The sequence below is a fragment of the Macrosteles quadrilineatus genome, unplaced genomic scaffold (genome assembly GCF_028750875.1).
Source record: "Macrosteles quadrilineatus isolate MER2022 unplaced genomic scaffold, UCM_ALF_1.0 Scaffold_1__1_contigs__length_201487025, whole genome shotgun sequence".
Classification (NCBI taxonomy): Eukaryota; Metazoa; Arthropoda; class Insecta; order Hemiptera; family Cicadellidae; genus Macrosteles; species Macrosteles quadrilineatus.
Genome location: NW_026542594.1, coordinates 25,699,042 through 25,718,942, shown reverse-complemented (window position 1 = coordinate 25,718,942; position 19,901 = coordinate 25,699,042). Strand labels below are relative to the sequence as shown.

At 34.8% G+C, this 19,901-nt stretch overlaps 1 protein-coding gene across 5 annotated transcripts in view; it reads left to right on the top strand.

Moving 5' to 3' along the window:
* Positions 1 to 19,901, top strand: part of LOC129005370 (putative inorganic phosphate cotransporter) — a 96,334-nt gene that overhangs the window by 35,095 nt on the left and 41,338 nt on the right. Inside the window, exon 1 of one of the 5 annotated variants that reach the window (XM_054434257.1) lies at positions 10,439 to 10,457. The exons of the other annotated variants lie outside the window; for them this stretch is intronic. Coding sequence (XP_054290232.1) covers positions 10,454 to 10,457 — 4 coding nt within the window. The 5' untranslated portion in view covers positions 10,439 to 10,453. Of the gene's footprint in view, positions 1 to 10,438; positions 10,458 to 19,901 lie in introns of those variants that run through there. 5 annotated transcript variants of the gene reach the window in all.

Sequence of the window (19,901 nt, the reverse complement as noted above, 5' to 3'; positions counted from 1 at the left end):
TATTATTATTAAAACATCGGTAACCTTCCATCGATGTAAAACACATCAAACATCGATAGAAAAACATCGATGTTTGGAAAACATTGACTATCGATGCTCATCCCTAGAAGGGAATAAACTATTAACCTAGGTCTCATGGTAAGCCCTAGACCCAGGACTGATTAACTATTTCTCTTTGATGTCCCCAGAGGCCAAAAACTTCATCCGTTCAAATTCATAAATGTGAATAAATTAAATTATGTGAATTTAGAAGAGTAAAGTGTCTAGCTCGATAACATGAGTAAATGTCATCAGATTTTGATGAAACTTTGTACAAACAAGTTCAAATATTCTAACAAGTTTGCCAACCAGCATATGGGAACAGGAATGAGTTATGAGATTAAATAGTTTTTTTATTATTTATTATTTTTTGTTTTGACCCCGAAATATCAAATGATGCAATATCTTCCCTAAGTATCTTGTAGAGCTAAAAAAACACTAATAATTTAGTATTTTGATGCGTTGAATGGTTACGGAAAAAAATTGAATCCCCTATGTTTTTTTATGGGGAATTAATAAACTTTTTTGCTTGTTTAATGATATATTTTGATAAAATTTGGCAATTTTTTTTTTATTTCATACCTGGCTATAACCATTTCATAAAAAACACTTAATTACCTTTTCGCTGTAGCAGCAACCCTAAGTTCTCATAACATTAACGTTATTTAAATAGAAAAATCTTACAAATTTAGGGGAATATTTGAGGGAAAATCCAACCTCGCAAATGTAAATTCGTTTAGTCTGCAGTTTTGCTGCGGCGAGGGTATTATTTGGGTCACTGGAATTCTACCCCCTGAAATTTACCCCCATGAAAAAACGCCTACGTCATTTTGACGTCACAGGTCTGGGGGTAGATTTCCGGCTGCAAACTTTTAGGACCGATAAATTATTATTTATTTCAATCAATTCACATTTCACGGTTTACTTAACAGTTGTCATTAATCAAAATCCCAATAAAAGTGACACCAGAATTTTACCCCTGGAAATCTACCCACAGTGGTCAAATCAGAAATGTCCGACCCCGAAATTCTACCCCCAGTGTTTGGCTACGTTACGTACCGGCCAAGATTCATTGTTGTAGTTGATTTTATTAATTGGTAATCAAACCTAACCTAACCCAAACTAATACTGGGTATTAGAAGGTAATGATTAATCCAAGAGACGTTCATTTACATAAACCAATTAATATAATCAATTACAACAATGAATCTTGGCCGATACGTAGGGTATCCGACCACGGAAGGTAGTTTTCCGGGGATATAATTCCGTGGCATGGCAAATTACTTTAAAAGCAAACAATTACATGTTGATTACTTAATAATGTATCGGAGTAAATTTCTAGTCGCGGGCTGTTTCTCGACCGTGTATAGGCCCTGCCCCGCCCCTCGTGACAAAATGTCGTCAAAATGAAGTAGGCGTTTTTTCATGGGGGTAAATTTCCAGGGGTATAATTCCGCTTCCCCCATTATTTGATCAAACTAGTTTTGATAAAAAAAAAAACTGAGATAACAAGAAATCAATTGTAAACTAATACACACTAGTGTACATGTTGCTCGAATTCGAGCAATTGCAAAGTATTACAGGAGTTATTTCAAAACGAATAACAGTCATATTTACAATGAGTTTAAAAGAGTCAACTCAAAGATTACCGGCGTGTAACTCAGAACACGATTATCTTCGTTATTGATAAACCTAAAGAATTCCGTCCGGTTTTCTCCTTCTCAAAATGCCTCGATGTACAGGCAACACAGGTCATTGATAGATGGCCAATTGAAAACGAAAAGTCGTTTTGGATTACTGTTTGGGTGCATTTGTAACCTAATAGTTGAGATTGTCCAGGGTCAGGTGCTGACTGTGATGAGTTAAGCTTATTACGCGCCACTGTGCTGTAGCTGCGGTCGTTATCACGATTACGCCTCCTGTCTACGTTTCGTTGTTGTCGCGTCAGAGGCATTTAAAAGAAAAAAAAACAACAAATAAACAAATTATAGCTACACAAAATAACGATAAATTCAGAAATTTAAGTTACAATCGTGCTAACACGACCCGTCGTAGCGGCACAAAACGACGATAAATATACAAATTTAAGATACAACCATACTAACACGATCCGTCTTGGGGGTTATGTTTACACAAACTCAAATAGTAAATATTGAATTGAAAAATAAATAACAGCAATTAAATTATACAGCTGATCAAAATGTAAACAATTATGTTCTTCATAAAGATAACATGGGAACTTTCAAAGACACTGGGGCAGAGTCCAAGGGACTTTTTAAAAAATGTAAGGCCAGTTTGCAAATCTACGCGACACGCTCTTTCCAATGAGACGTCAACGGATAAAATCGGTTAAGAAATGGCGGAGGAGTTCAACCGACAAAGTTTCATGTAGCGTATTAATTATATAGATTCCTACATGAACTAGATGGAACCATAGACTTCCCATCTATATGGACCAGCTGTAGCCAATTTTTTATTAAAAAAGGATGTAGTGTGAGCCAGTCACAGAATGCGCTAGTGTCTAAAATTCTATTTTATACCTTATTTTTTGTTGCTGATCAGGTTAATGGTACATAACAGTTGCTATAACTCATCATAAGGCATTCCCTAAGTTTGACTTGGTTAAAAAGATTGTGTATTTGCAGAATTTAGTAATTTAGATCAGCGCAATCTGTAGGGGGCTCACATCAACTACGACGATTTTGATAAAAAAGCTGGCTACAAATTTAACATGGGGATGGAATGTCTGGAACTAACAATTACACTGTTTTCAGCTGATCCTTAAGGACGGCAAATCTATAAGGAAGTAGGCTACAGTATGTTTAATCTATATGAATGGTTCTATTATGACATAGCTCTGATGTATAATTATGGTTGTTAAGTTTTATAAAATTAGTAATATCTAGGTAAACATCAGTACCTGCCACAAACTAGCAGCATTACTTGAATTTTACATTTTAATTATAGATACTTGACTGGCCAGGTTTTACCAGGTGCTATGTAACCTGAGGGGAACATTATTATCAAGTTATGTGTCAATATCGATTTGACCTACATTAAGTAAACTTGAGAGAAAGGCAGAAAGTTCTCTAAGATAGGCTAATCTATACCCAATAAAACACTTGGAGAATTTGTGTGATTAGGATGGATGTCAAACTCATACTTTGTTATGAATTGGATGAATGTCAAACTCATACTTTGTTATGAATTGGATGAATGTCAAAAAAGTCTCATGGTTTTGTTTTGTTTGATCACAGAAATGACGATTAGTAAGCTTAAAGCCTTCTTTCACAAAGCTGTTGTCTGATTTCTTGTAACAGATTGAAATTTTACATTGTTTAAGTGAAGTAATGTTTAACATTGCACTTTCAGTTAATTTTTTAATATTAATAGACGCAATTGGACTCTTTGAATTAGCTATTATCAATATATAGTATGGTCCTTTTAGCGAATTTCCCTATAGGGAAGTACCTATTACCGTAGTTGGCATGATGAAATTTGACTTGGAGGCGTGGGGCGGGATAAACTTGAATAATTTTGTTAACAGCATAATCGGACCAAGGAAACGAGATTTATGGGGTGAATTGGTTTTTCCCATTTTTGACCCAAAACATAACATTTTCTAATTCCTCTCTCTAAACTATTTTGAAGAGCTCAAAATAAAAAATGTTTTGTGCAGTTAATTGGTTATGAGAAAATTAAAAAATTGTAAATTTACTATTCCCATGTTATTCTTATAGAGAAAAAGTGAACTTTTATAGACCTAATTTGATTGTTTATAGATATAGATTTGGCAAATTTATTTATTTTAACTATACCAAGCTATTACTATCTTACTAAAATACCCACTTTATTACCTTTCCTGTAGAAGCAAACCTAGGTACTCATTAAACCTAACCTATTGTCATTTTTAAATAGATTTATATGAAAATCAAATCAGGCAAATGGAACTGCAGGTTTGCTTTGGCAGGGGTATTTTAATGTCCATTTGTTGAATCTTAAGACCCACTTTGAGACAATATGTAACACTGACTGTGTTAAAGACAATTTGTATTTATGTAAATTACTGAAAGGGGAGGATAGAGAACTTGTACTAAAAAATATTGAGTAAGCAAAAAAAATGGCTAGATCATAACAAAAATCTACACAGCGAATTATAAGCTTTATTAGTGTACTAGCAGAGTACCCGTCCTTCGTACAGGGTTGGCAAATAAGTATAAAATTCAATCATTTGTTTTACATTCTAGATTTTTAGGGACTTCTGTCCCCACAAGCCACTAGTAGCATTATAAATTGTACTATTTTAAAAAAATTTTTACTTAAGTTGATTTATTCATAAACGTCATTGATAATAAGTATTTGATTGTGCAACAATTACAATAACCTTTTACAATTATGATACTCACAAATTTTTTGTTGAACAAAATAACAAGGGAAAAGTAAACAAAAGACTTGTAACTTGTGTTTACAACAAGACATCCACAGTATACTACACATACACCCCTCCTCACATGGTTCATGATTTCTTCATGTTATCAGATATTTGATCCATATGCTCAATAATTGTAGCAAGTACGACACACATAAAGAGTTGATGACCATGTTTTCAACGACTTTAAAAGACTAAGATTATGAACTCACAGTGATAGAGAATACAACTATGTCACTACAAATTATTACGAGCAATAAATGTTTAAGCCTTCAAATACAGGTCGACATGTGGATTGATTGCAGCGTCTGAATTGTTTGGTTTTGTTGGTTTAAGTTTAACGTATTCATGGGTAATGTTTGTGATCAATGGAATGCCTTATAATGGAAAGGTGAATCAAAGTGGTTATGTTGCTGCAGCGGGAAAGTGCCTTAATCTTTATAAGCGGTCCAAAACCCCGCCTCTTTATTGGTGATCACTCTAAGAGTGAAATCTTTTTAACAAATTGAAGAAATAAGGTAGGCCTAATTTCTTCCTTAAGATTGCCTTAAGATGCATTTTTTTTACATTAAAAATTGTTGAAAGCGGCTTTATGAGTAATTTCTAAGTGTGAGGACAAGTAATTGGTAGTTTATTTCCACCATCCGATGACTATTCCCAATTTTTACTGCTATGTTTCACAGGTGATAATAGTTATTTGTGCAACTAGTGAGCAAAGGGAGCAATTGACTCACTCGAGAGAAATACTTACTCACGAGCCGTAGGCGAGGGAGGAGTGGTTTCTCGAGTGAGGCAATTGCACTTTGCACTCGAGTTGCACATTATATTTTTCCTACAGTTACCATAAAACAAATAAATTGGTAAAGAAACGTGACATATTTTTACACAGAAGTGAACTTTTAATATGACATTGACATTTAATGATACAACAGTACAACAGCTGACCAGCTGATTTACAGCCAGTGCTGCCAACGTATTTCGTGCACATACGACCTTGTCTGCATGTTACACGCTCAGCTCACTATTTCGTGCCTTTACGTTGCAAATCTGGAGTGAGTGAGATAATTTTAACATTGTCTCACTGATGAGCGAATTGGCCACTTTGCTTTCTCAAATCCGTGAGAGAACATGTACATTGTTAGGTAACTGTAGGAAAATTTATTTTACTATAACAAGTTTGCCCGAGCGAAGAGGGGGCAAACAGCTATAGTCACTTATACTTTTAATACCTAATTGGAATAATTTTACTATAACTCAGACTAAATTAATATTCAGTTATATTAAATATCTATATTATTAAAACGCCACATGACACTTTAAGGCTTTTTGTTTTTAAGATTTAACCCCACATATTATATACCAACATGTTTGTCTAGGTGTGTAGATTTGCAAACTGACCTTACATTTTTGAAAAAGTCCCTTGGGCTCTGCCTCAGTGGCTTTTAAAGATCCCATTTTATCCTTATGAAGAACATAATTGTTTACATTATGATCAGCTGAATAATTTAATTGCTGTTAATAATATTATGTTAGTTGCAATTTAAGGAAACGTGTGCTACAAACATTTTACTGACTTGGGTGAAATGCAATATTTACTATTTGAATTCGGGTTGGCGTAAACATTAAAATGGAAAAAAGTGAGAAAGCCGGACAATTTGATATACTAAAAAGAAAACCGAATCAACTCTGGCAGCATCTCTTGAGCAATCATTGAAAGAGCCGATTTGCAAACTATGGAAACATAGGAAAGTCATAGAACACCACTAAGTAGAAGAAGTTGAAATAAGATAAGGTTTTTTTAAAATTCATAATCGTTATGAGTTATGCGGCTATGAGTGGGAAACATTTGTAGAAAACAATAAAAAACAAGACCAGCTTTTGGAAAATGAAAAGATATTTATAAGAAATGTTGATTATATCGAACTGTTATGTACATCGTCAGTATTTGCATAATCTTTGAGTCGACTCTTTTGAAGAGTAATCAGAAATTATGACTGTTATTCGTTTTAAAATAACGCCTGTAATACTTCGCAATTGCTCAAATTTGAGCAACAGGTACGCTAGTTACTATTAAATATATTATAGGCCTACTAATACATATTCAAATCACCATTAATCTCTTACCCTGAAAACACTCTTCCCTATTTCAATCAATTTATATGTAACTGCAGTTATTTTCCTTAATCATGACCTGCAGTTGTAGGTTATCATACGTCTTATTCATTGACCAAAAGACCTTTTAGCTTATTATTCCATTCAATCAATGTGATAATGGTATTGCTAGTTTGTTTGGTAAGTATATTTTTACATTTCGTTTTTATTTTTTATGGCAAGACCTCGATCCTGGACCAATTTAATTTTTAATTTTGTTGTCCCAGAGGTCAAAAACACTAATCCATTTAAATTTGCATATGTAGTTGCATGTATTTGTTTATATACAGTATATATTTGTGTGTGTGTCCATAAAAACACACAGTAATTTTGGTCCGATTTTGATGAAATTTGATTAAATGTTGCGGGCTTGGCGATACCGCAATCGCCACTCACGGTTGCGGCAATAACCGTAAGTAAATAAAATCAATTAATCATTTAAGCCTGTTTTTTTATGATAAAGTATAAATATGAGAAACACAGTTTATATAGGTACCCATAAATAATTATGTGAGGTAGGTCAATCTGTTGTTGTCACAGTAGCATTTGCACAAATACGTACAGAATTTTAGTTAGTCAAAAGGTTTATAGCAACAAAAAATCTGCAAGAAATGTTCAAACTTCATCAATTGAACGTACTTCATCACCTTAATTAGAAAATCATCTCTTTGTGGGTTATTTTTACTGGAAATATTGACCCGGCCCTTCCTCCAAAAATTATCAATGTGGCCCTTTAGTAAAAAAGGTTAGCGACCCCTGGTGTAGAGCTTTAAACCAAACAATTTTGTATATTAAAGTATTGTTGTACTAATAAAGGTTACATAGAAAACTCCAAAAAACTTAGCCTACATTAAACATTTCTATATTTTATTTTATGGAGAAAAAGTAAACCGTTGTAATTTGCTTGATTATGGATGTAGTACCTGGAGACCGAGCTTTGCTCGGGGAAAATCATTCCCCCACTCTGCGATGCCAGCCTTTACTACTTCCTTCACCATTTCCTACGTCATTGTTTCCCTCCCTTCTCATAGCATTTAAGTATTAGAGATGCATTAATCTAACTGACACAAACGGTTCCTACACTCTGCGATGCTAAACTTTACTACTTCCTACGTCGTGGACATGTTGTCATCTCTTTCCATTGCATTTTAGTATTTTAAATACATTAATCTAATTGCCAACAACATTTCCCACACTCCGCACTGCTAGCATTTACTAATTCCTATGTCTTGGACATCTTTCCATCCCATCTCATAGCATTTCAGTATTTCACTTTCAGATACAGAAATCGAACTGTTACAATTGGTTTCCAGTTCCCAGACTCCACAGTGCTCGCCTTTATTACTTCATTCACCTCTTCCTACGTCGCGGACCTGTTTTCCTACCTTCCCATAGCATTTTAAGATTGTAGATACCTTAATCTAATCGTCATTAATAGTTCCCACACTCCGGACTACTCGCCTTTACTACTTCCTTCACCACTTCCTACGCTGCGGACCTGTTTCCCTCCCTTCCCAATCTTCCCATAGCATTTTAGGATTGTAGATACCTTAATCTAATCGTCATAAACAGTTACCACACTCCGAAATAATATTTACCACAAAACTAATAACAACAATTAAACGAAATAATCTCCTTGGAATAATTCAGTAAGGCCACCAGAAATTATGCGAATCGGTGTATTGTTAATCAACGCTTAATGGTATTCATCGGACTCCTTTTCTTTTGTACTGTCTTTTGTAAATAGGCCATATGTGCATGCGCAAGCTGAGCTGCCCGTGGGTACAGAACGTCACGTTATGTCTTAAAATGTAAACAAAATGACAATAATGGCGGAATGTTTTCTCATAAGGCCCATGTTAAATTTTCAAAAGTTTGTACTCATATTATGGCGAAAATAGATTTTTCCTGGCTATACCACTGGTCTAGAACTTATTTTTGACACAGAACTTAGTTATTCCGTAAATTTAAACGTTTTTGTTAGAGCCGATTCCCAGATCGAGTTGACAAGTATTCAAACTTTACTCGTATTATATATAGGATTTTAATCAAATTTGGCAAATTATTCATTTCATGCTATACTATTTATTACATTTAAAAAAAGCAACTTTTCCCCTCCCTGTAGCAGCAAACCTAAGTAATCGTTAAACCAAATGTTATTTCAGATGAGAATTTATGGAAATATTTGAGTAAAAATGTAATCCGGCAAACTAAAATTTGCTTACTCCACTGGTTTCAGGATGTCCACCGACCTGGAAAACCGGGAGTCATGTGTGTTTTTTAAAACCGGGAAAATGCCGTTTCCACGACCACGGGAGACGATAATGATGTTCAAACGGCCGCGGGATATGTTAGTGATTTTGCCGCGATTGCACATGAGGATGATGACGTTTCTGTGATCACGGGAGATGATGATGATGATGATGTTCAAACGGCTCCGGGATATGTTGGTTTGCTGTAGCGGGGTTTTGCCATTCCATCTTCTTGAATAATCTTTTTTAGCTAAAATGTGTTAATTTACCCACCACAGATTGTGTCACACACAAAACACTAACTGTATTTAACACAAAAGCTTCTGAATTTACTACGAGACTTGACAAAAGACTTTGTTTCAAATGAATCGTTTGTTGTTGTTGAAAGCTGTATTCATAAATACTCATTTTGCTGTCAACATTTCAAACAATGACCAACTTCATTTATGGAACTTATTATTAGAACCAAATACAGTACAGTACTAAAAGTAAGTTAACTTGGTTGCAAATTCAATGTTAAGTATTAAGTATGTAACCAAAAATCAGGACCGATGTATCCATTGAGTGTGTTTCCATTTTATTAATTTGTTATATATTAGAATCTAATGAATTTACCTAGGAAACTTGGCTAAAGGTCCTTTAAATTCAAATTCAAATTTGTTTTTTTTTTTAAAGAAATTGCTAAATTTTATGTTTTTAGAGTCAAAAATGAGAAAATCCAATTTTTACCCCATAAACCCCCGGTCCCATGGTCCGATCATGCTGGTTCCCGAACTCGTTCGAATAAATGTAGGTTTACTAGTTGATACCAAATTTCATTAAAATCGGATCATTTTTGCTCGAGTTACCGTGCTAACAGACACACACACATATATTTAACCTAATGTAATTTAGATAGATTTAATTGTATATCAATTCAGGTAAATGGAAATTACCTTAGCCTGCAATTTTTGCTGCGGCGGGAGTTTTATATTTTAGAATAAATTATTGATCACCAACATATTATAAATACTAAATGGCGCAGTTGTTTCTCATTTTATTTTTGTTGAGGGATAATTGTTTATTTATGGATGCAACATTTGACATATTACCGTACTTTACTTTATACTCATGCTACTTTAAGAATACTTGGTGTGGATCTAAGTGTAAAATCCTTTTTACAATGAACCCCTTTGAATCCATATTAATAGCTAAGTAGCTGGAGATCTTAGCGCACCTACAGTGGGAATATTTTGTTAAAATTTAATTTTTACCAGATAAAAAAGGATTTTTTTGGTTAATGATTATCTTGATTAAATTATTTGATAAAAAGCAATCATTTTAAGAAACCAATCTTAACTTTTCAATTATATTTTTAGATGTAGTAAAATTAACTGATAAAGTATTCCACCAATCAGTGATAGTAGGCTACTCTACTGACAAATTAGATTGTAATTATCAGCAATGCCATAGATTGTGTGCTCACAGCAGTAATTTACAACAACTTCATGCGTGTTACAATAAGTTCTATGTAGGTAATCATGTTAAACACTTTATTTTATAATGGTCGGTCAGGATGAATCGATCATAAAAATTTGTTCCTATGGGTAAGTTCAAGTTTGTAAACGTTCCAATATTTTTTTCAATAAATAACTAGCAAATAGCATATGGATTCTCTTTATGTGTATGTATTTTTTGGTATTTTTGTGGTCTTCTTATTTCTGAAGTTGTCAGGTTACTAGATTATAACATTTAGTCTAGCGAGATGTTTTACTTTCAGTTCAAACAAACATTTCTCTTTCTACCAGAACTAATGGAAGGTTATGGCCCTAATGTAATGAGTGAGAGGGTAAAGTGCGGGAATGGGTTATGTAGTGTAAAAATGGCTTTTAAAAAACCTTTTTCCTTTGTGGTCTTCTGTGAGAAGTCTGGGTACCCACCAAAAACTCAATCCTCCCGAAATGGACATGTTCTCCTTAGAACATTCGTTCATACCAATAGCCTAGGTTTAGGAAAATCTACCCACTCTAGGCTTCACTTTGAAGTCTTTCTTGCCTATTGGGAAACTCGCTAAAAGTAGTCCAACTACCCTGTGAAGTTATGAACTTAGTGTTGTGGCAAACGGTAAAACATTTTCTATAATATTTACCACTGGTATCACTTGTAATTGGTTTTAAAACCAACAATAAGACATCATTATCAATAATAACTATTGTTAATAACTACTATGAAATACTAGTCCATTTTTTTAAAATGCTCATGTCATATTGTTTCCATCTGAATTCTTAACATGACAGAGTATACTCAACTGTACAAGTACATTGAAGGCTTGTCAGTAAGTTAGTAAGTTACTAGTTTAGAAGTAATGTTAATTTTTTTTCCATCAGAGTTTGAATCAAATACATGTGTCAGGTAAACTTAAGTTTTGTTTTTAATATCTATTATATTATTAAAGTGATACGATCAAATTTTATGTAAACGGTTAAGGCCATTAATCAAATAAAAATACCCCCGCCGCAGCAAACCTGCAGACTAAGTGAATTTCCATTTGCCTGATTGGATTTACTCTAAAATGTCTCCTTAAAAATATCACATTTATTCCGTATTTAAATAGAATCAGTTTAACACATACTTAGGTTTGCTGCAACAGGGAGGGTAAAAGTGTTTTTTATGTAAAATGTTAATAGTTAGTAAGAAATAAAAACATTTTCCAAATTTGGGCAAAAAATGTTAATAAACAAGCAAACTACAACAGTTTACTTATTCTCCATAAGAATAACATGGGAATTTTAAATTTAAAATTTTTTGAAATTTTCTCCGTAACCATTAGGTGGATTATAACGCTTCAATATACTAAATTATTTTTTTTTAAGCTCTACAAAATAGTTTGGAAAGAAATTGCAAAATTTTATGTTTTTTGAGTCAAAAGTGGGAAAAATCCATTTTTACCCCATAAAACCCCCCATAAACCCCCGTTCCCATGGTCCGATCATGCTGGTTCGCGAACTCGTTCGAATAAATATAGGTTTACACGTTTGTACCAAATTTCATCAAAATCGGATCGTTTTTGCTCGAGTTATCGCGCTAACGGACACATATATAAATATATATATATAAAAATATATATATATATATATATGAATTTGAACGGATGGTGTTTTTGGCCTCTAGGGACCTCAAAACAAAAAAAAATCGGTCCCGGGTCCAGGTCTTACCATGAGTACTACGGTAATAGCTTATTCCCTATATGGGAAATTCGCTAATATAGGGATATGGCACATGAAAATGAAGCTTAGAGTGTGTAGATTTGCCAAAAAGTATTGATATGGACGAATGTCCTAAGGGCTCTGCCCCACAGGCTGTTTTCCAAAGGGCTACGCCTGGCATGCTTCCTAAGTTTACCTGATTTAATTTAATTTAGTTAATGAAACAGCTGGTCAGTACAATGAACTGGTGTTTTTTTTTTATTTACACAAAAAAGATGTTTGTGATGCTTTATGTAGATTTAGGAGGGTTATGTTTGGGTTTAAAGAAAGTTTGTATACGTTTTGTAAAGAATTGCTCAAAGTTTCATTTGTAATTTATATAGTAAGCTACATGTAAAGAGGCTTGACTAAAGTTGAAGAATTATGGTAAAACATGTCATTCGTGAAGCATCAATATGAAGCAATTGGTGCTATTGCTACACTAAAGGTATGTTGTCATATTCTTTTGGATCTATTAACATCAAAAGTAGAGGTTTGAAAGTAAGCAGGTTTAGTTTTAACCCTCCGAGTGTCACGCGTCATAAAAATGACGCACAACACACTTTGTGTAGGGTCACGCGTCACTTTTATGACGCACAAACATCGTTTACGGCGAAGGCTCTATGACTGACTGAATCGGATTGAACTGGATCGAGTTAGGTATCGTTCTTTCCGTAATATTCTAAGCTTTCTCCAGAGGTCTGTCTCTAAGCGCTATTCATTTTAGTTCCGAAAATATTGTAGCAGACAGCTGACGTGCGTGTATTTGTAAACAGCTAGGTTCCCCCGGACCGATGACTGATGTGTTTTATTACGTTTATCATTGTTTTAGTGTTAAAAATCAAAAGTAGTGATATACGTGGTGCATTATAAGAAGATTTAAGTGGTTTTGAAGTGCTGGTTGATGATCCTGAAGAAGTAGGTAGTGATATTGATGTAAATTATCAGCCAGATTCCTAGCTATGGTTAGGCTATGCATTCTTAGCTAAACGCTATGTACTGAAATCCGTTTTTCGCTCATAACTTATTTATTTGATAACTTACCTCGCTATATGATTATATATTTGTAATCCTCATTAAATTTAGAACAAAGTGGCTATTTTCAAATATTTATAGGCCTATAATTTATACAATTTCATTGAGCGCGAACTTATTTTTTTTTTGAAAATTTTCGAAATTATATTTTTTTTTACCTAAAAATTTTTTTTTTGAAAAAATGTTCCTTATGTTTTATATATAATATTGAAGCCCATGATTTTCCAAACAAAATGGTATATAGAACATTAGAATTAACATTGTTTTAAGCTTCTCAGATCCGTTTTAATAAAACCTTGCAAAGGGGCCAAAAATAGGTGGACATTAAGGCCTAAACTATGGACACTCGGAGGGTTAATGGGGAAAATCATCTTGTAAACAAATGTCACAAGACCTACTTCTTTCATCTGATTATAGGCCTATGCGATAGGCTATGCATTTAAAATTGTTAAATACAATAAGTTTACAATAATACAGCAATTGTGTCAATTTGAAAAGCATTGAAGTGAGATTAGACGCTGATTCACACACACTGATTTTGAGTAGAGTATCTACATACCACCTTCCATTGCATACTATCACTTGCCGTACATTATCTTACCTTCGTGCCCACTGAAACCTTAAAAGTATTCTGGCTTCCCATTCTATTCTATCCCCTGCCTCTTCTAATGTAGATCCCAGTCTGGAGATGTCTTTAATTACTTGGTCTTTCCACGTAATTCTTGGTCTTCCAAGTGGTTGTCTACCTTGAGGTACTCCTTGGAATACACTTTTAAAGGTTGGTGTATATTCTATCCACCACACTGCCCATCCGAGCCTTTACTTTTGGAAAGCACCCCATATCTACGTCTCTATACATTTATCTTAGCTCTCTGTTCTATCTACTCAACTTCCGTTATCAGAACTGGTCTGTATATTTTCTCTGCACTCTATTCTCAAACTCAGCAATAAGGTGTTTCGGTTCTTTGGTCAGTGCCCAAGTTCCTGAACAATACAATACTAATTGGATAGTTGATAGATGACTGGGACAGTGGCGTCGTCCTGTAATCCAGCTACTAGGAGGTCACGAATTGTGGATATTTATAGGCATGCACTGTGGATGTGATACTCCCTGGTGTGGATTAACGTCCTGTTATGAAAAGAAATGTTTAGAAACCAAATTTATATGGTTTTATTCAACTTAATAGTCAGCTACATTTTACATGAGAGAATTGCACAAAACTGTAAACATTACATACATAAACAAAACAGTCTTAAATAAAACAGCTGAATAAATATTTGACAGTACAAAAGGAATCATATTACATAACATTCACCCCATCTTTTTTTTAAATGTAATCTCTTAGATAGGTGGGAGGTCTTCGGACTCTAGTGGAACGACGCAGGTTTGTTTCTTCGTTATCCCTCACAGAAGTAGGGGTCACGGTCTCATGCAGAGGGGATGTTTCGATTTCAGATTGAATAGAGTTCCCAATTTCAGGTTGAAGCAGATTTGATTCACGTCTCAGGTCTTGAAGAGCAGGATCTAGTTCTTGACTGGGATTTTCCGAAGTCACTGGCTCATCCTCTTGTTGGATAGCTTCAGGAGGAACAGCGAGATGTCGCACCGATACCAGAGCCTCTCTACCATCTCTATACTTGATGCGAGCATAGTCTGGATTAGCCTCTATCAGCTGAGCTTGTTCCACTAAAGGTTCATATTTGTTATTTCTTACATGCCTTCTCACTAATACTGGTCCTGGATTCATGAGCCATTGAGGTTGAGAGGTGCCATAAAATGATCGTCTCTGGTGTTTGAAAAGTCGTTCATGTGGGGTCTCATTCGTAGCTGTACATAGTAACGAGCGTATACAATGCAAAGCTTCTGGCAAAACATACTCCCACTGTTCTGTCTTCAGTCCCTTGTTTCTCAGAACAAGAGATACAGTCTTCCAAATCGTTCCATTATATCGCTCAGCTTGAGAATTACCTCGAGGGTTATAAGGTGAAGATCGGCTAGTGGCGATTCCTTTAGAGTGTAAGAAATCACTCAGTTCTTTTGACATGAAAGCAGAACCTTGGTCGGAGTGGACAAAAGCAGGCATACCAAAGATGGTGAAGATTGATGTAAGTGCTTTGATGACAGAAGATGCTGATGTGTCCGAGCAAGGAATAGCAAACGGATATCTTGAAAACTCATCAACAACCGTGAGTATGTATTTATTCCTTGTCACAGATGGTATTGGCCCCTTAAAATCAATGTTAAGTCTCTCGAAAGGAGCCATTGCATGGATGAGTGTTGATGGGGTTTTTTGGTAGAACCGAGGTTTCACTTCCGCACAAACAGAGCATGAAGCGGTCATTCGCCTGACATCTTCAATAGAGTAAGGGAGATTTTTACTTTTTAAGAAATGAACCATCCGTACTATTCCAGGATGCCCAATGTCACAATGAATTCTACGGAGTTTTTCAAAATCTCTACAAGAGATGGAAGATGAAACTCGTGAAAATGCATCTGCTACTACGTTTTCCTTGCCAGAACGGTACACTATGTCATAAGAGAAAGGTGCTAGTTCCAATCGCCACTTTAAAATCTTGTTGTTCTTAACCTTTCCCGCGTGTTTCTGATTGAACATATATGACACAGATTTCTGGTCTGTAATTAATTTAAACCGTCTTCCAATCAGGAAATGCCTCCATTTCTGTATTGAATCGAATATTGCGAGGGCCTCTTTTTCCACAGCAGGTAGATGTTGTTCACTCTTAGTTAGGGTTCTTGAAAAGAAACATATTGGCCTTCCAGCTTGTGAAAGGGTAGCCGCTATAGCTGATTCAGATGCATCTGTTTCTACAGTAAATGGAATATTCTCTTCAACTGCAGACATACTGGAGTTCGCTATTTCTTCTTTTAATGTCTTAAAGGCCAATATTTCTTTACTGCCTACTGGGAATGATTTGACTGTAGTAAGGCAATGAACCTTTTCAGAGAATTTAGGAATCCACTTTGCGTAATAGGACAACATGCCAAGAGCTCTTTTAAGGCTTGCATTATCGGTTGGAACTGGGAAATTCAAGAGTGATTGCAGGCGGTCAGGATCAGGACGCATGGACATGTTTTCTACAATGTACCCCAGAACTGGAATGCTGGTCAACGAAAACTTAGATTTTTCTTTGTTCAGGGTAAGATTATACTTTTTAGTTGCTTCCATGAATCTCTGTAGGTTTTGATCGTGTTCTGCTTGGCTACGACCACAAATAGTTACATCGTCCAGATAAGCAAACGTGTCTAGTAGATTTTCATTTTCTATAATCTGATCAATAGTTCTTTGAAAACACGCCACACCATTAGTTACGCCGAAAGGAATTCGAGTGTATTGGTAAAGTCTCCCATTAGCTTCAAATGCAGTGAATGGTTTATCTTCATTCCGAATAGGTATTTGGTGATATGCCTCCTTCAGATCGATTGTACTGAACACTTTGTATTGAGCAAGCTTAGAGACAAATGATTCAATGTGAGGTAGAGGGTAGGCATCAAGCTGTGTGAATTTGTTGATGGTTTGAGAGTAGTCAATACAGAGACGTCTCTTGTGCCCATTGTTGACTACAATCACTTGTGCTCTCCAAGGTGATTTACTCGGTTCAATTATTCCTTCTGATATAAGCCTACTTACTTCACTTTTTATGAACTTACTATCATCTTCAGAGTAGCGGCGGGACTTGATGGCTACAGGCTTGACGTCATTAGTTAGATTATCAAACAGTGGTGGTGGTGATACTTTAGCCCTAAGTAGATTGCAAACATTGAAGGGTGGGCGTTTACCACCGAAATTCAGCTCCACAGCAGAATGTTGCCGAAGGATGTCATGTCCAATTACAACATCGGCACATAAATCAGTTAAGATGAGCAGCTTTGTCAGTGGGTATTCGTGGCCATCGCACACCATGTCAACAATACAGTGGCCAAGAGTTGATGAAACATGACTTGTTGATGCCATCGATATTTCATGCTTTGTTGGGTATTTAGAAATATTGAATCTTTTCACAGTAGCTTCAGATATAAAACTGTCGGAACTCCCAGTATCAATGAGTGCATCTACTGGTTTGCCGTTTAACATCAGTGACACTGTAGCTTTTGAAAGACATTTTTGTGAGGCAGCAACAAGAGAAGAAGACATTGAGTTTATTTCTGTCTTATCACTTTGAGTTGTTTTACCCTTAAATGTCCTACTTTGGTTGCGAGAATTGCAAACTGTTGCCCAATGGCCTTTCTTGTCACAAATATTACAAACTGAGTCTTTGGCAGGACAGTTGGCTCGAGAGTGTCGTGACCGTCCACAAAAGAAACATTTTTCTCTTCTTATCGAGGATAATTGGTGTGAAGACGAATCAGAAGCTGCCTGAGAAACATTTGTATCAGTAACATCAACATCTTTAGGAGTTGACTGAGATATAGAGTTACAAGGGCTTGAAATATATGAAACCGCCTGATTTTCAGCTGATTCCAAGGTAATGGCTTGATTATAAGCTTCTTCAAGAGTCAAAGTTAGATTTTCAAGAAGTCTTTGTCGAATGGACTGTGATATTAGTCCTCGAATGAAAGCGTCTCTTATGTACTCGTTGCGATTTTCATTAGCAGTGACAGATTTAAAGTTGCATGCTTTACTAAGTTCTTTTAGTTTTCGAAGATACTGATCAATATTTTCTCCAGGTTCCTGTCTTCTAGTGGCCAGTTGATGACGTGAATATACCTCATTAGTAGGCTTTATAAAGAGTTTGTCAAGAATAGATATAGCTTCGGTATAAGAATCAGCCTCTGAGATTATTTCATGTATGTTGTAGTCCACAAAATTAGTTAGAAGTTTTAGTAGATCATCTTCTGCAGCACATATTTCTTCCACGAAATTCTTGAAAGTGGTTTTCCAATGTTTCCACTGACGATCAGAATGGGGATCATTAGGGTCTAAAGATAGGCGCTCCGGCTTGAAGAATTTATCCATTTAGATTTCTTGGAATAAACTAGAATAGAAAAGATAGAATACAACTTGTATAGAAGAACTTGTAATAATATAGTTAAAAGATTAAGTTGAATAAATTGTTATGAAAAGAAATGTTTAGAAACCAAATTTATATGGTTTTATTCAACTTAATAGTCAGCTACATTTTACATGAGAGAATTGCACAAAACTGTAAACATTACATACATAAACAAAACAGTCTTAAATAAAACAGCTGAATAAATATTTGACAGTACAAAAGGAATCATATTACATAACACGTCCGCACTAGTGAGTACTACGGCTATGTGCAGTGCTATCCTGATAATTTAGACCAATTCTTTAATACCAAGGCAAAAATGTGGTTCGGATTCCACTATAAACTGTAGGTCCCTTAGTTGCCATTAGCTGTATGGGCTATTAATTAATAGCTGTGTCTAAGGAATATGTCGGCCTTAGTCACTAACAAGACTACAAGATCGCGCCACTCATCTTGCACTCATCTCCATTCATATTTGGCTTAAAATACCTACCCTTGTATGGTCGCCATTTCAAAGTAATGTATTAAAAGTATTAAAGTATCGTTATGGTATATGATATGAATCGATTTTGGTTTCTACTAACACTCTGCAGCTTATTGGGCAGTTTTCTAGAGACCTACTACACCGATTGACATTTTCATTATTAACCAAAATTTTGGTATGCCGACACACACATATTCAAACATCAAGAAAAAGAAGTATCAACATGTAAACCACTTAACAACTAAGAGATAGTTTTCTAAAAAAATATTTCCCAAACACAGATTGCATTTATGACAAAACTTGATAATACACAAGCAGTGTTTGAGATGTACGTATAGTTCAAAATTACAAATTTCCTGATAATGCAGATCCTTTAGTGTCGGGAAAAAATTACATTATAAAGTGATACGAGCTGTTGGCCCGTCCTACGTACGGGAATCGAGTAGTCCATTAAAACTGTATATATATTGTGTCTATCACTAATTCAAGCAGAGTTTAAAAGCAGTTCAAAATTTATAGTAAAGAAAAAGCTGCCAAGATGAATTAAAAACATGTGATCATTGTTATTTTCCCAACCATTCCTCAAAAAGTCGAGTAGTAAAATAATTTGCATAAGCTGTCTTTTGAAGATTCGTGAGCTTCAATTTATATACAGCAATGGTATTACTTAATATTAACTACTTAATATTAATTATTACTTAATGGTATTGGTTTTACTTAATGTAGGATAGAATCTTACTTATTTCCTATTTATAATCAATGACAAAATCACAGAGTAAATAAACTAACCTCATAGTTATATGTTGTATTAATAGTCAAAGGTTCTATAGAATATTTTTTTATTCAACCAGCTGTTAGTTATAACAAATTATACTGCACTAAAACAAACTCAATATTTTAAAGACTGCTCAAAAAATAAATTAGAACATCTAGTATTTTACTATGTATATTTAAATAAACTCTCATCCTCTTACCGTATAAATGAACGTATCAATGATTACAGCATTACAAATAGTATAAAAAAGTCAACCCTAAGTATGTCTTTTAATTTTTATCCAAATGCAGAATTGGTGTCACAAACCCTGAATGTTTACAGCTGTTATGTTAAGCAAATTAAACCAAAAGCTAGTTTAGAATGTTAGCGTCGGCTGTTAGACTTTTCAAAAAGTAAAGCTTAATTTCCAAAAAACTGGGACCCTAAACTAAAATTATGGCTTCGACATTCCCTAGTTCTCAAAATTATCTTTCTTTCTTTCAACACAAAAATCATGAAA